General features: G+C 39.6%; 1 protein-coding gene across 1 annotated transcript; it reads right to left on the reverse strand.

The window, feature by feature from the left end:
- Positions 1–3,492: 3,492 nt before the first annotated feature.
- nus1 (NUS1 dehydrodolichyl diphosphate synthase subunit) lies at positions 3,493–14,500 on the reverse strand. The gene is made up of 5 exons (XM_071514613.1): positions 13,957–14,500; positions 12,285–12,416; positions 8,928–9,080; positions 7,095–7,194; positions 3,493–5,284 (listed from the first exon to the last, which is right to left on the reverse strand). Exons 1-5 carry the CDS (start codon positions 14,354–14,356, stop codon positions 5,194–5,196), a joined length of 876 nt encoding a protein of 291 aa, XP_071370714.1. The 5' UTR covers positions 14,357–14,500; the 3' UTR covers positions 3,493–5,193.
- Between the last annotated feature and the right edge of the window lie 3,580 nt (positions 14,501–18,080).

The raw sequence follows: 18,080 nt of genomic DNA on the forward strand, positions 1-18,080 counted from the left end.
CCATTTTATGCTACTTTGTACTTACACTCCACTACATTTCAGAGGGAAATATTGTACTTTTGACTCCATTACATTTATTTCACAGCTATAGTTACTAGTTACTTTTCAGATCAATATTTTATATTTAAAATATTTGATCATCTTTATAAAATAACTATAAAATAGCATTGTTATAGATTAGACTACCCAAAAGTATAGCTAAATTGTTAAGATTAGCTTCACGTTGACAACTTTAAAATGCTGCTTACATGTACATGTATGTCAATAAATCAGTATTAATATTCCAATAATTTATGAAAAATATAACTCTCTAAATGGGGACAGTTTGCATAATGAGTACGTTTACTTTGATACTCTAAGTACATTTTGCTGCCAATACTTATGTACTTTTACTTAAGTAAGATTTTAAATGCAGGACTTTTACTTGTAATGGAGTATCTTTACATTGTTGTATTGCTAATTTTACTTAAGTAAAAGATCTCATTACTTCTTCCACCAAAATCAGTGTATTGATAATTTAATATTCTAACCTGTTTGCTCTCTATTCTCTTACTGTTTCTCAATGTGATCCAGAAAAAGTACAATTCTTACTTTTACACACAGTTACAGCAGTCATCGCTATTCCAGTGAGGTTTCTACTCCTAGGATGGTGTCTGTGAATTTAAGTTGAAAATATCTCTCTCTCCCTCTTTCTCTCTGCTTGGTAGCAGTACGCTGTTACAGAGGAATCTATAATCCCCTTTCAGGCATTGCTGCTGCTGAGGGAGCCGCATTTAATATTCACCATTGGATCAATGAGATATTAAGCATCTCCCAGCTAATGAATTTCCTAAGGAGCTTAGCACATGGCTAAATCCTCTGCTTTGGTAAACTGGAAAGCTTTGAGGACATTTGTGAGCTGGCAAGGAGAGCAGCAGTTTGAGTCATGAAAGGTGTGAAGACTTTGGTCAGTTTTAAATGATTAATATTTATGTGTAACTGAATGTAACTTCTGCCTGGTCACTTGTATATAACAGCACAATGCATCATGGTTTGTCAGCCACTCAATCAATACAAAATGTAAATTCTAATTGCGTTACTGTAATGATAGATAAATGACTAGATAAATTCACCATCATTTTTTGGAGATTGGAACTAGGGCTGAACGATTTTGAAAAAATATCTAATAGCGACTATTTTGACTGATATTGCAATTGCGATATGATTTGCGATATTAGAGAGAATGATAATTTGTACATCGTTACTGTCATTTTCATTGAAAAACGTATTAAAATGATTATGGTGTGATTTTTGCGTGGATCTGTAGCAAACGAAGATGTTTTCTTAAGTCTGTAGAATATGATGTAGGCCATGATGGCCAGCAGGCCATATTGCGATTTCAATATAATTTCGATTAATTGTTCAGCCCTAATTGGAACCTTTAAAAGTTTTGACCTTCGACAAAGACAAGCTTCTGAAGTGACTGATTTGGAAGCTATTAGACACCAAATATCCACAGAAGAGACTACATGCAACAGGAGAAGACACATAACCACAGCTGTCATCCACCAGCAACTGGCAACTAGCCAGTGAAGAATACCGTTAATATTGAAATTAGGCATTTTAGCTGGGTTTGGGCTCAAAAGCTGCACTTAGCCGCCAGGTTTGGGCCATGAGTGTTTTTGAGCTTGAGTCAGGTCTGAGCCAAACCCCAGTCTCATCATGGGGCCTGACACTCAAGCTGGAGTCAAATGACTTTAAAGCAAGGCTTCTGGTTATCACACTACAAAAATACTTCCAAACTACCTCTGCCATGCTACAGTATCAACTATAGCAGTGATTCTCAACCTTTTTCATATCAAGGACCCCTTATTTACATTAGTGCCACAGACCCCCATTTGATGAGATTTTGTCTCTCAGACCCAAATCTGAGAATATTTTTATTGTTAGATATGATTTTGTCCAGAATTCCATGACTATCTGTATTGTAGGTAGAGAGATAACAGATAAACTATGATCAAAACAGTCATTCTTCTACATTCTCTAATTGCGTTAACTTCTTGTAAATGAAATAATGGTGAAGTTTAACAATTTATCAATTTGCTGGGGACCCCCTGGAACCCCCTCAAGGACCCCTGGTGGTCCCCGGACCCCACGTTGAGAACCACTGAACTATAGCATGGCAATGTAATAATATTGAATATGTTGAGAGTATTTTAGCAGAAAATGGCGGTAGAATAGTTTGCACCCAGAGTCGGTACTGTACATATGATTATATCAGTCACATTTATTGAGAACACATTGATCCACCAATCAATCAATTACACGCATAGTGGCCGGTAATCTCAGGGATTACAGGTAGCATCTAGACAAATGGCATGTTAAATGGAAGGGAAGTCATACTAACTGTATACCATACCAAGGTGTTTTACTTTGTCTGAATCTAGTTTGTTAGTTTTGTGCCTGCTATTGGTTAGACAGGCAATTTTATTGGATAGGGATTAGGGATTCAATTGGAAATGGAATTTGGTGGAAAGTGAACCAAGTGATGAGAAGGCAGAAATAGCAAAGAAAACATTTTAATACAATCACATACCAGGTATCTGCAACTAGATCTAGACAGAATCTACATATGGAAGAATGTCTACATATGGTTGGAGAGGACCCTCCAACATGAAGACATTCTAGGACAAGCTGATGCATTCATTTTGTCCAGTAGCATTTGGTTTGGTGTCATGACTCCTTGGTATGGTTGTGAAAATATCTTGGCGGATGGACAGAAAAACACGCAAAAAAGATTAACACAACACATATCTGCTGACATTAGATATAATCACTGATGCTCTATCGTACTGATGGAGCAAATATTTCCAAAGGCGGTCATGACCGTCATACACAGGCAGCCAGAGAGACTTCAAATACACAACACACACACACACACACTCTGCCCGTCTGTCTGCATTAAAGGAAAAATCACCTCTTCCACTGTTAGATCTCATCAATCTGTGATGTTCAATACATTCCACAAGTTATTTATGAAGTGTTGTGTTGTAATTTACGTTTCTGGTGTACCCACTTTGCCACAACCAAATTTCTACATTGTTTAGTGATTTCCTACATTTCCCAGAATGCCTTTCAACAAGCCAGAGAAGAGCCATGAACTTTTTGCTCTCAATCAAAGATGGGTGTTTGGGCATATACAGTATATACCATCTTTCAAAAGTAGGTATACAATTGTTATTGTTATTATTATTATTGTTAATAATAATAATAATGATAATGATAATGATGATAATAATAATGAAAAACAAAGCTGTATAATTTTTATACATGTATTTATGTATATATTCTTATATTTTTTGTCATTTTTAACTTGACTCCGTCGTCGGTAACACTTTAAAATAAGGGTCACTAAATTTATTAATTAACAGTTAACTAATGTGTCTGGTAATCATTTACTAATGGTGTTCATGTTAACTAAGGTATTAATTTATACATTATTTAATAGTCATCTTTATAAACTATTAAATCATGTATAAATGAATACCTTAGTTAACATGAACACCATTAGTAAATTACACATTAGTTAACTGTTATTAAGCATTAACTAACCCTTATTAAGCATTATCCAGTCGTCAAATTTCCAGCCATTACTTTAAGTGTACCTGGAATAGGAAAATATTTAATAATACAGTGAATCTTAATATGTATATAAAAATGTGTACCTACTTTTGAAACCGGCTGTATAGTTATGCTAGCCAGTTAGTTGGTGAACACTGGGATGTGTCTACAATGCTCCTTACTCAAAACCCAACACGTCTTGTGGCTATGTTGCATTGGTAACACTTTACAATAAGGGTCACTAAGTTAAGGGTTAGTTAATGCTTAATAAGCATTAACTAACCCTTAATTAACAGTTAACTAATGTGTAATTTACTAATGGTGTTCATGTTAACTAAGGTATTAATTTATACATTATTTTATAGTCATCTTTATAAACTAGTTATTAGTTATTGATTACCAGACACATTAGTTAACTGTTAATTAAGGGTTAGTTAATGCTTAACCCTCATTAAGCATTAACTAACCCTTAACTTAGTGACCCTTATTGTCAAGTGTTACCGTTGCATTCTGGTGTATTGAGGCTACCGTCAATGGAGAAATCGGTATCTCTGTGTCTTCTACAATGGATGTCTGCTGATGTTTATCATTTGATAGCTGAAACATTTTATGCCATCAAACTCCACTGTATCTGCGCTACATATATCTCAACATGATGTTACGTCATCTACATTTGGCCAGTTATAAAAAAAAAAAAAAAATACACCACAAAACAACACAAGTGTTAAAGTGTTTTAGGATGGATTTTTCTCTATTTCAGAGCTATCATCAGTCTGCTAGCATCCTCAGATCCACCTCTTTATCTGTCTGAACCAGTGTTTTCCAAATGAAAAAAAGACAGGACTAGCAGTAGCATCTAGCTGGAGGCCACAGGGACAGAGACAGAGCAATATGAATCTGTCATGTATTTACACCACATTAACAACTCTGTCCCTCGGGTCAACTTACCCCCTTGTTCGGCTGATGCATGACGAGTAATGGTATTCCTCACTAAAATGCAGCTGATCTTACCTGGTGAGGCCTAGATTTCCCAAGATGCCTCGCGTGGCATCGAGCGTTACTAAGATTTGGCGTTTCCGTTTTGTTGCCCGGTGAGTGAAGGCATGTCATTTTCCAAGCCTTAACCAGTAAACATGAGTAAACATGGTAAGCGTTTAGCTGGGGGGGGGTTTGAGGAGGAAATAGCAGGTTTTGTGGACGTGATGAGTCTGTGCAGACAGTCTTCTGGTGTCAGTGTGTTCCTTTGATGTGCCATTTTCACTCGGCTTGGCCTACATGTCCCTGGCATCCTCACAGAGGGCTGGGCAGCATCTCTATGGGCTTGGTAGAGCAGAGGAGCAGTGTGAGATTCATTAAAAAGACAGAAGCCGGTGGTAGGGAGTGAGCTGGCCGTCTATTTTCCCCTGGTTTCTTGTCTTTGAGCTGTAAACTGAGTCTGTCAGAGATCCAGGAGTTGGACAGGATTCGGGAGAGAAGGAGTGAGGGATACAGGGAGGCATGGAGGCATCGCCACCCACCGGCCTCTCATCGGATCCTGTGAACCCCGCACTTCTTCCTGACCTGGAGGACGGGGGCCTAGGGTGGGCCAGCCAATCACTTGCCTAGCCGCTGCTGACAGGTGGCGTATTGCTGTAGAGCGCCCAACAAGTCCTCATAGGAAACATCTATATGGGAAGGCAGGGAGCTGAGGACAGACAGTAGGAGGAAGACTTAAAACCCAGAAAGCATAAAGAAGTGAACAGCCTGTGAAGAACTAAAAACAGAGAAAAAAAACAAAAAACAGTTTTCACCAGCAGCCCTTATACTAGCAGTTCAACAGATAAAAAAGGCTATAGCACCATCTAGTGTTCAGTCATCAAGGCAAACTTTTGGTAGTGCTTATGCAGCAAGGTGCTCCAAAATCTAATCACATCATCTACTCAACCTTTTTCATATCAAGGACCCCTAATTAAGTCCACATTAGAGCCACAGACCCCCATTTGATGAAATTTTGTCTCTCAAACCCAAATCTGAGAATATTTTAATTGTTAGATATGATTTTGTCCAGAATTCCATGACTATCTGTATTGTAGGTAGAGAGATAACAGAGAAACTATGATCAAAACAATCATTCTTCTACATTCTCTAGTGTGTTAACTTCTTGTAAATGAAATAATGGTGAAGTTTAACATATTATCAGTTTGCTGGGGACCCCTGGAACCCCCTCAAGGACCCCTGGTGGTCCCCGGACCCCATGTTGAGAACCACTGATCTACTCTATAGGGGGTACCTGTTTTCAGGGATGCATCTGGGGTCAAAAAGGTGACAAAAACCCAAAGAGACATCATAGCTATTAGCTTTAGAATGCTAATTTTAAAAATGACCATTCAAAAGCCCATTTCTGGTAATTTTGGACTGAAAATATATAATAACTAAGGTTTTATACTGAATCTGTGATTTCTTTTAAGGGTTTTATTGTTGGGTATACCCTAAAGGTTTTGTTGAGAGGTTGACTTATAAATGGAAAATAAGATTTCTGCAAACTATTCAAACCCATTACAATTCAAAGTACAAGCAATATCAATATCTACAACATTGAAAATGTAAAGCAACCTTTTACTTATTAAAAATACATAAAAACTTCCATGCAAACCCCATGTTTGTTGGTCACCAGTCTTTGATAGCTTTCCACAAAGAGAAACTTGATTGCATACTTATACTACACTGGTTGTCTATGGGAAGACCTTCACCTGACATGATTCTAATTTAACTGCCTACAATATCTGACTAAAGAAACCATCATCACTGTTTATGCATACTCATGTCATTATTTTATTATCTTCATTTATACATTATGACTATTTTTTTGTACCAATTGTTTTATATATTTGTTTTTTTCTTAGCTGTTGTAAAGTGTCTTTGAGTATCACGTAAAGCGCTTTATAAATAAAATGTATTATTATTACCTCCGCCAAGGAGGTTATGTTTTCGGTGCTGTTTGTTTGTCTGTCTGTTTGTTTGTCTGTCTGTTTGTTTGTCTCTTAGCAGGATTACGGAAAAACTACTTGCCTGATTTTCATGAATCTTGGTGGAAGGGTGTAGCATGGGCCAAGGAAGAACCCATAAAATTTTGGAGCGGATCTGGATCCGACTCACGAACAAGCAATAATAGCACGAACCTTGGCGGAGTTCTGCACTCTCCAAGTGCCCTTCTAGTTAATATTATTATTCTCCTCCTGGGTTATACCCTGACAATAATAAAATTGTAGGAGAAACACTGAAAAATGAAATTTTGGGGGAGTTGTTTTTGCATACAAATTGCCAAATATAAACATATTGAATAATGGAATAATATATGAACTATAGGCATTTTCAATCCAAAAATATCAGTATCAGCCTTCAAAAACCTAGGTACATAAACCTAGACACAGGTTCAAAGCAACGTTCACACAATGTCTCACATTCATTCACATATTAACACACACACACATACACACACACAGACAGTAGCTTACATGAACTCGGTGAGTCGGATGTGCCAGGGGAGGAAGCCCAGTGTGCTGTCAACAGGACCAAACTTCACCACTAGCTCTGGATCTGGAATATTCTTTGACTCTAAAAGAAGCACAGAGAGCTTTATTCCAGTCTCCAGTCAAAGCTCCAGCTGGACCATGTTATTCCCCTAAACTGGTTCAAACAAATGATCCACAATCTTATGCAAGATGTGTGCTCCTGTTTCTGTTCTAAATTGTGATCTTTTTATTTTATTGTACATATTTTACCATTTTGTATTTTCTTATTATGTAACCCCTGCTGCCATTCCGTGGCCAGGTCTCACTTTAAACCAAATAAAAACTAAATAAACTAAATTAAAAAAAAATTAAAATAAATTATTCCATACCCAGGGTTTCCCCCAGTGTAATGCCTGGTCTACACATTGGAAGGAAACATACATGAATGCATCTAACATTACTATTTTTGACATTTCCTCATTCATTCAGCGAATGTGAACAGCAAAGGGACTGTAGTTAGCAATGTTGTATGTGGACAGCGATGTCAACAGTGTCAATAATGCTAATTGTGCTACGGGTAGCAGATAGCTAGATAACTTTACGCACATAATTCATCCGTCAATTTGATGTGCCTGAATACTCAACGCAGTCTTGCCACCCAACAGTTCATACTGCACAGTGTATCTTGACGGAAGATGACAGAAGATGGAGGAGCGCCCGGACCTAGAGCTAGAGTAGCGAGGTACTGACTTATCAAGAGTAGCTCTAGCTTGCTCTAAAAAGTAATCTTATTAGTCTTATAAAGGCTGGTTATTTACCAAAAGTAGCACCCAAAAAAAAATGAGTGACAACATATTTTCATCGAAAATAATAATCACAATATTTTATTTATGGTAAAGATCGTCACTATATAAACATCTTTAATAAAAAGTTGAATAATTAAATATGTATTAAAAAAAGATGAATTTATTGAAAATATAGATTGTGCCAACCATCATTTCTGGTTGAAAACGACAGATTTTGACGGTCCGCTGCCAATGCAAAGTTTAAACATTTTCAAAGTATCCGTCACTCCGTTGTGAACGGATCCGCTGTCCACAAGGGGGCGTTGCGTTTCTACTCTGTTACAGAGGTCCTCCATTGACTCAGTCTCGGAACCCATCGTCTATCGGTCTGATGACGATTAGACTCTGGGGGCGACGGCCAATATTTCAGGGTTTCTGGTGGAGCCAGCGGACATCCGGGCCAAGACTTCCTCTTCCGTGCGCCGGTCATTGTTTACAGTCCGATTAGCAACTTGAGACGCGAGAATGGAGTTTGAGTTGAGAGACGACGTCTCATATGCAGATATCTGTTTATAGAGATTAGCCGAAATGTCATCTGGACCTAAAACACTTACAAAAAGTATCAATGTTTGTGTATTGTGTGGAGAAACGTTCGAGAAATGTTTGTTGCTAGGCAATAGCCCTGCTGTTTTCTGTTTGGAAGTTTTAAAGATCTGGGTGATCCGTCATGTTTATTGTTTACAAGAGTCACTTTAGAGAAGTCCTGCCTCTATGTTTATCCGACTGGATGGTAGAGAAAAAACCGACACGTTTACGCTCTAAGCGGAACTTTGCAAGACTGTGCAAAATCAACTTTAAGACAATTTAACAAGTTTATTATGGCCTTATATTAGTAAACTTAAAGACAAATTCAGACAACCGCAGACAACCTGATTGAAAATAACTATAAAAAAGGTGGGGATGAATTCAAAAACTTGTCCTATGTGATCATGGCCTTAAGAAATCTTACACACACACATACACACACACACACACACACACGCAGTACTACCTCTGAGCAGTGTGTCTAGCATGGAGACGTTGATGTCTTTGAAGCTCCTTTCTTTGTTTTCCACAGAGCGACAGAGCTGCTGGGCTGCCTGGACGATGCTCTGCTTCCCGTCCTCTGGAGATAACACCTTCACCACCGGCCTGCAGGACAGCACTGAGCATACACACACACACAGTCACTAACACACACACACACACACACTAGGGCTGGGCAGCATGAAGAATGTCTGAGAAAGTCAAGATTTCCTCTGATACCTGAGTTTCTGAGATGTGACGAAGGGGCAGACAGCATGGAGGCAGTGTCAACAAATTGTTTGGCATTCTATGTAAATGATAAGTACTGATGCAAATTTATATTTTCACTCATTTAACTTTTAGTTGTAACAGTTTTGTTTTAATTAATTCAAACATGAATTACATAATGAGCATTTTCTCCTCCACCGCATTCTGATGTTGCAGCACATAGTGGCTCTGTGCCAATTGATTTAGAAAATAAAACAGACAAAGGAGTAGAGGCAATGAAATAAAATAACCAAGCAATGAAACAACTAAAAATCTACTTTGGTTGCAGGGTCCATTTTGTTATAATATCCCACCAAAAACACTCGAATGTGTGACAAGTTACATTTACAACTTCTAAATTGAAAGGAAGGACCTTACGAGGAGACCTTGAAAGGCAGCAACACTGTTAGCCAACTCAGTTGAGAGAGGCTCTCCATAGGAAAAGAAAAGCAAACACTGGCAACAGGTAACAGATGCTGTAATATTTTACCTAGCCAAGGATAGTTACTATTAAAACAGAAAAGGTTACTGAAAGTGGTTGAGCTTCAACCACTTTAGATAAGATAAGATAAGGTAAGATAAGATAGCACTTTATTAATCCCCTTGGGGAAATTCAGGAATGCCTTACAAAATGCCTAGCTTGAATATTTTTCTGAAACTGGTATACTACAACTAAGACCACACACAACTGTATTGTATGCTTTCATTCATAACTGGAAGCGGTGTAGTGAAACTAGAAAAATAGGTCTGAAGACCTACTTTGACCAAAAACCTTTTTTTTTTATTTGGGTTTAATAAATCAACATTTCCTTGTTGGTAAATAATTTCTTTGGCTGCTTTCAGCCAAATTTCAGATGTCTGCTGTCTGTACATCTCCAAATTACAGACATGACGTGATGCAACATCAGGCACATTAGAGATCGATTTAGATCCATTTATACTGTATATAGTGACCAACTTTTGAACTGATTTTGTGCCTCTGTATGGGAAACACTGCATCACAGGCAGAGACGCCCTCTAGAGGCCATGTGACAAAGCGCATCATCTCACTAAGTGTTACCTGACTGACTGACTGCCTGCCTGACCTGAATTTGCCTCGTGATGCCATCGGCTGCGCTGTGGCAAAAAAGCAGAAATAAAAATGATGAACCTTGTGTTTGTGTATATGATTTCTTGGGCCAGGGGTAGGGTTGCCAACTTTATCAAATGAAAAGAAGGAATGCAACCTACTCTGGGTCCAACACACAAGAGAGAGAAACCTCAGGGTGTAAAGAGAAGTTTACTTTGGGATAGCTGACATCCCATTGTTTAACATATCAGTTTCTGTCTTTTGTCTAGCATGCAGAACTGGTCTAATGGGTACTGGGTGGCTAGTTAGGCAACAACTGAGACGACAACAACACATGACAAAGGAATGCAATACTCCCACCCAATAGAGTGAGAATGACACCCTTGTTTTCGGCATCAAAAATCACACATGGGGAACTTTTCAGGGGACAGGGGAAATTCAGCTTGCCTCTGGGTAAACTGAGCACTAAGCCCGTAGTCTGACAACAAAAACAAAACCTATTTCCTCGAGCTGTTGCATCACTCCATTGTTTTCTCTTTACACTCACAATATAGTTTGTAAAAAGAGAAAGACCTCGGGCTCATTTCATCCAAAATATTTTGAAGAGGTGGTGAAATGGGAGAGGACATAAGGAACTGAGGACACTGAGATTTGGTTTTGTGTCATTTTCCCATATGTTCTACATCAGCTATCTCAGAATATCTCAAAATCAGACGCCATGCTTCCTTATCTACAGATGCTGTTCTTGGTGGTCCTGCTGCAAAACACAGGATGAAATGTGGCCTATATCAGATACATTATGGTTGTGTTATTGAGTTGGGTGATTGGAACACACGGGATCAGCGGTGGACTAAATCCACTGCCAGAAATTCCATTTTTTAAAATTATTTTAAGGGATAATTCCGGCTATTTTCAACATGGAACTTATTTTCGTAGTTGCTGCCATCATGACGATTGATTGTGTTCAAAATTTCGCCACTTATTTCACAGCAGAGTTTTATGTCGCTTCAGTTCGCCAGGAGCGCTGCTCTCCAATACACATTCAAGGGCCAACGCAAGCTCCAACAGTTGAACCCAAAAAGCGATTAAAACATGTCTTTTCAACACAATAACACTCACACTAACGTTTCGACACTACTGTGTCTTCATCAGTTTTTTTTTACTCTGATGAAGACACAGTAGTGTCGAACCATTAGTCTGTTTGCACAATTAAAGGCTGTGTATCTATCAGTGTGCTCCAGTCCAGTGCTCCTTTTGTTTTCTGGAAATTTGCTGTCCTCAAGCTGAGAAGCACCTGATTCAGCCGCATTTTGCTGGAAGATGCGCAGAGAACCCCGTTTCAACTGCAATGGGACCTACCTACGCTAGATTTTTCGATTATCCATTGCCTGAAACTTGTGTATATTGCAGTATTAGGTATGATAATCTATCTAGCTAGTTAGCATGTTAGACTGCACAAGTACTCTGATGCTGGATTCAAGTCATCGGGTGTTCTGTAAATATGACCTGCCGACTGGGAAAAAGTGTTAACATCATCCTGCTAGTGGTAATTACAAGTAGGATATGTGGGATTTTTTGCGGGCTTCATTATCTCCCACCTGGCCTCGGAATTGGCCAGGTCACGGACTATTATAACTGAAATGTTAGAATTAAAGACATGGAGGTGCAGTGTTATTGTGTTCAAAGGATGCGTGCGTTTTAATCGCGTTTTGGTTTCACCTGTTGGAGACTGTGTATGTCCTGTGGGTGTGTATTGGAGAGTTGCGTTCCCAGTGAACTGGGAACACAATTTTGAACACAATCAATCGTCACAATGGCAAAAACTAGGAAAATGTGACCCTGGACAGGTTGAAAATAACCGGAATTAACCTTTAAACTACCTTGTTCTTGTTCCTTGTTCTAAAATGTAGCCTAGTGCAAGGCATTCAATGAGGATGTACACTATTGCTCAACTCTGTTGCGTTACTTATTGAAATGACAGTTATGCCAGTTGTGTGAAATCCTTACCGTGGTGTTGGTGCTTGTCATTCCCATTGCTGAGGAACTCCACATTGTATTTAGATACCTCCAGACCCAGCAGGTCCTGCTGCTGCCTTACAATCTCCTCCAGCAGACGGGAGTTGTTCTTCCTAAAAATACCTGGCAGCAGAGACAGAGAAGAATCACAATCACATCACTTCATACAAGCAATCAGTATATCAACATTGTATAGTAAGAGAGAGAAGTTCAAGAATTTCACTGAGATTCTCTAGGAAATGGGTGCATCCGCTAATGGTGAACGGGGAAACGTCAAACCTCCACAACATGGTGATTTCTTGCCTGTGGCCTATGTACAGGGTTTTCAATTAAAAAATTCCATACTTTTTCCAGACCTGGATTTGTTTTGAAGATTTTGTCTGGTGTTCAATATGATTTACGCAGATAGACATCTTGCCCCTGCTAACTAGGTCATATCACTGTATAGATGAAGATTGTTCTTCACAGCGACAAATATCAGAATATGTGAGATGACTGGCAGGGTTCCTACACGGTTTCCATTTTAAAATTCCATATTTTTCCCAGACCCTATGTTCTTGACCGGATTTGATTTTGGTGGGTATTTGAAATAATGCATGCTGACAGCGGCTGGGTAATAAGAGCGTCCCTCTATCTGAACATTATTCTTCACATCAACAAAAACTGTGGACTCAAAGTGGCTCTAAAACAACATAAAAGCTAGAATTATGTGTGTATCGGACCTGAACCACAACATTTTCCATACTTTTCCAGACATTTTTTCAAATTCCCAAACTATTCAAGACATGGAAATGATCAAATTCATTTTTAATACTTTTCCAGACTTTCCAGACCTGCGTAGGAACTGTATGTAATCTGCACTTGTGGAGGAATCTTTAATGTAAGTGTGTGCTTCTGAAATATGGGATCAAATCAGTCAAATTAGACCCCCTGTGGAATTGTAAATCTGTTGCATTGTGTAATAATCAGCAGTTAAGTCAACACATTTTCAGAAGTATAGGCCTAGGCTATAGTCACATTTTGGCATTTTTGTTTCCTAAGAGGCTGGAAAATGAGCATAGCCTCTACACATTAATAAATGTTGAGAGACACATAATGTGGAACAAACTGATGTAACCTCTCTAGTCATATGACACAATGTAACAACAGTGGGAGGGGATCATTTGGCCCAATCTGAGTTTATAGTTCAAGTTCACTTCTGTATCAACAGAAGAGTTCACAAAGATAGGAAAATAAAATAAACGAAAGATGAAGGGGTGCCTGAAAATGACCTCCTTAAGATACCATAATAATGAGGCGGGCACAGAAATGTATGCCAAAACGTGTAACTTTGACAATATAAGAAACATTGTTGGAAAGGTTGTTTACTTGGGTGTAGCAGCGGGGAAAGAGTGCAGCCATAAATTCCATCATCTATCCCCACGTCACTAAGAATCATCCAGCAAATCAACCGACTTTAACATACAGGCCTAAGAAGTCTGTACTCAATTTAAGACGTGGGAACATGAGAAGGTAAGCTAACAGCCCAGTATAGAAATGTGGATGAAAATAGAGAAGCTCAGGCTTGCAATGTCCTCTTATTCAGCCATATAAACCAGAAGAGAAGGCAACAAAAAGCATGTGACTGTCCTGGTCCCATATGAAGGAAATGTAAAATGTTTACCATGATTATCATAGACGCTGACATAAGATATACCGACAGCCATACACCAGACCACCAGGTTGGCTATGTCCGTGTAGCTGGGCTCTTCTTCGGCCACCAACAGGCCAATGTGGACCGGTAGCTTCTCCAGAGATTGGCCGTCGGAAAGCCACCGAGACCGGCGACTGGCGGTGCGGTTCCCGGTTACTAGGTTGGGGTTAGGGTCAGTGTTATGGTTTAGCTTCTTTTGGTGGTCCGGGAAGCCAGTCAGGGCTACCGGCAGGAGCAGGGCAGCCAGCGCCCGCTCCCACAGCCAGCCCTTCCAGCTCCGGAGCCGGACTCGGAGCCAGGAGACGAGCGTTCTATGGAGGTGGACCAGGACGAGCAGGACCCGCCACAACAAGCCGTAGAGCAGGGCCATTACGGTCCGTCCTCCTACTCTGCAATCTGTAAGGATAGTGGTCAGAACCTGCTGCACAGCCGCATTCCACTTCGGTATTAGTTACGATGGAGAACCGTTAATCTACTTTAGTGTTGCCAACAGCTCAGTCCGCCGGCCGCCATATTCCTTCCTCCCTGACAACCCCTGACCCATCACCCCGCAGCGATACACGTAGCTCGCTGATTGGACAAGACGGCAGTGACGTTTGGTTACGGTCTATATTTCCTCGGGTACACTTGTACTTTTTACCGGCGTACGCCGAATCTGATCCGGGGAGGCGGAGTCAGCAATAGAGCTAGGCAGTATGGCGCGTCATTTGTGTCAGCTCACTAGAGCGCCCATGGATGTATTAAACTAGCGCCAGTCACGAGTAGCCTTGGTAAAAGTCTGACATGATGTGTTTCATCTGTTTGGTGTGCTATAATAATTGTTTAATAGTTTAACACCAGTTTATGTTGAATATATCTCCTCTGATATTTTCAAGATTCACAATAGAATTACAGGATTGTGTGTGTGTGTGTGTGTGTGTGTGTCTGTGTGTGTGTGTGTGTGTGTGTGTGTGTGAGAGAGAGGAGCAGTGGTGGAAGAAGTAGGCTACTCAGATATTTTACTTAAGTAAAAGTAGAAATACCACAGTATAAAAATACTCTGTTACAAGTAAAAGTCCTGCATTTAAAATCTTACTTAAGTAAAAGTACATAAGTATTGGCAGCAAAATGTACTTAGAGTATCAAAGTAAACGTACTCATTATGCAAACTGTCCCCATTTAGAGTTATATTTTTCATAAATTATTGGAATATTAATACTGATTTATTGACATACATGTACATGTAAGCAGCATTTTAAAGTTGTCAACGTGAAGCTAATCTTAACAATTTAGCTATACTTTTGGGTAGTCTAATCTATAACAATGCTATTTTATAGTTATTTTATAAAGATGATCAAATATTTTAAATATAAAATATTGATCTGAAAAGTAACTAGGCACTATAGCTGTGAAATAAATGTAATGGAGTAAAAAGTACAATATTTCCCTCTAAAATGTAGTGGAGTATAAGTACAAAGTAGCATAAAATGGAAATACTCAAGTAAAGTACAAGTACCTCAAAATTGTACTTAAGTACAGTACTTGAGTAAATGTACGTAGTTACTTTCTACCACTGGTGAGGAGAGACAGTGTGTGAGAGAGAGATGGGAAGAACAGTTGTTATCGGATTGCACTATGTGCATTTAAAATCAATTTGAAAGAATTAAATGTTACCTCTTGTCCACTTGTGACACATCTCATCCACCCGATCGAGAAGTCCTGCAAGAGGCAGAGCGTCGCTGAGGAACGGCCGGAAAAACGGACTGTTCACATGAAGAAAGTGCGCAGCATTTACAGTTGCTAAGGAGGTTTTTTTGATGAACATATCGTTTAATTGTTTTAGTGTAATCAAAAATATTTGCATGTATGATTTTTTTTCTCAGACTAAACCTAGTTACTCTTTAAAGGAATAGTTCACCCAAAAATGAAAATTCTGTCATCATCTACTCACCCTCATGCCAAATGAAACACAGGTGAAATTTGTTAGTCCATATTGCCAGCACAACTTGGTAGCAGCCTTCTCCAAAACAACTGAAGTCAATGGGGACCTGTTCTTTAGAGTTCCAAAACAAAAACAGCCAAGCAATCACTGTGAATAGAAAAACCTATACACCATTATTTGTTGCAAATCAATCAGCTGTAGTTAAGATTTGCACTAAATGATGGTGTAAATATACTGTAGGTCTTTTTGGAACTCTGAAGATTCACCTTAACCAAGTAATTTGCCAAGGGCATCAGGAGCTAAATTCAGGTCAGGCAGTCAGTCAGTCACCTGTCGCTTCGTTAGATGATGCGCCTCGTGAGATGGCCTCTAGAGGCCGTCTTTGACTAAGAGTTGGCCTCTTGTCTATGGGCTAAATGCTCCCACACACTGAGCCACACTCTCCGCCGTTAATTTACAAACTTTAACGACAGGTTACATTAGCCGTGGCGACACTGATCCGCTGTGTCTGTCTCCTGTGTCTGTGTCTGTCTCTGTCTCCGTTCATTTCAGTTGATTTTCAGTAAGAGCTGTCTGTTGTCCGGACAGGGCTGATGATGCGTCCGTCTCCGTCAGATTTCCATCCGTTTTGATGGGCAGAAAGTTCAACCCAGTTCCAACTTTTTCTGGACAGACGGATTCGTCACCATGTGTCGACAATCAGAGGCATTCCTACGTTTGTTTTGGAAAGAACAGTGGCGATCACAGATGCAACGATACAACCAAAACAAAGATAAAACAGAGAAACCTGGCATAATGTTGGGATGACTGTAGGTTTTCCAAGACAGTTTCTCATTTAATTTATACTGTATGGTCTGTTTCTTCTTTTTTTCTATGAAGTAGCACAGTTATGAGCAAAGCTAGGCTACTGTTACCCCTTTTCCACCAACATGGAACGGGTTCCGTTCCGGTTGGCGCACCTAATTTTGAACCGTTTGGAGCATTTTGACCAAAAATAAATTAGTTCGGAACCCAAAAAGTTGGTTCCCAGCTGGAACCAAAAAATAGCAGGTTTTCAAGTGCGAACCATGACGACAGCAGTGGGCGTGTCATATTCTACAGGTATAATAACAGAACAAAAGCTCGCAGGTAATCAATGTGATCCGCCATCTTGCTACTACTGTTTACTTCGGTGTGCATTGTGCAACGCCCTCCGTTGATCCTTGATTACAATGGTTCTGCTCAAATCTGGTGGAAACACGGGCTGGTTCGCTAGATAGCACCAAGGTTCCAAGAATCCTGAACGGAACCGGTTCAAGAACCAGAGCTAATTTGGTGGAAAAGGGGTGTCTATGTCTGCCTCTCCTACCATGTTGACATTCCAAAACAGCCCAATGGACAGAAATCTATCCGTCAATAATTCTGTCCGTTTTCCGACGGATCAGTGTGGCCGCAGCAAGTGGAATTCGACACACGCGCCGCGGGCCTGTACAGGATCTGGACTTGTTTCAACAATGCATCTCTTAACCTTTTAAACCGTGTTTCCTCAGATCTCCTAAGTCAGTGGTTCTCAAAGTGGGGTCCGGGGACCACCAGGGGTCCTTGAGGGGGCTCCAGGGGATCCCCAGCAAATTGATAAATTATTAACCATCACCATTATTTCATTTAGAAGAAGTTAACACAATTAGAGAATGTAGAAGAATGACTGTTTTGATCATAGTTTCACTGTTATCTCTCTACCTACAATACAGGTAGTCATGGGATTCTGGACAAAATCATTTCTAACAATAAAAATATTCTCAGATTTGGGTCCGAGAGACAAAATGTCATCAAATGGGGGTCCGTGGCCCTAATGTGGACTAAATTAGGGGTCGTTGATATGAAAAAGGTTGAGAATCACTGTCCTAAGTAGTTAAAAGTTGTTGAGAGTTGTCTGTGCATGGGAAAATACATTTACGGTTATCCTTGCTTATTCATTAGACACAATAGACATTTGTAAATCTTGTCATCTGCATCTATACATCTTTTTTTCTGCATTAATTTCATTATGAGACTAACTCCATACAATACACCACCTTGGGGATTCAATCCACTCTGGGATTCAACTTCAGTATAATTCTGTATTTCCTCAACTCTAAGATGTGTTTCATGACAGTGAAAATGCATCTAAGAGCACAAAGGATCACAACTAAAC

The sequence above is a fragment of the Centroberyx affinis genome, unplaced genomic scaffold (genome assembly GCF_046629955.1).
Source record: "Centroberyx affinis isolate AG114_WGS23_722 - 3 ecotype Tasmania unplaced genomic scaffold, CSIRO-AGI_Caff_v1 ptg009398l_1, whole genome shotgun sequence".
In the NCBI taxonomy this organism is placed as follows: domain Eukaryota; kingdom Metazoa; phylum Chordata; class Actinopteri; order Beryciformes; family Berycidae; genus Centroberyx; species Centroberyx affinis.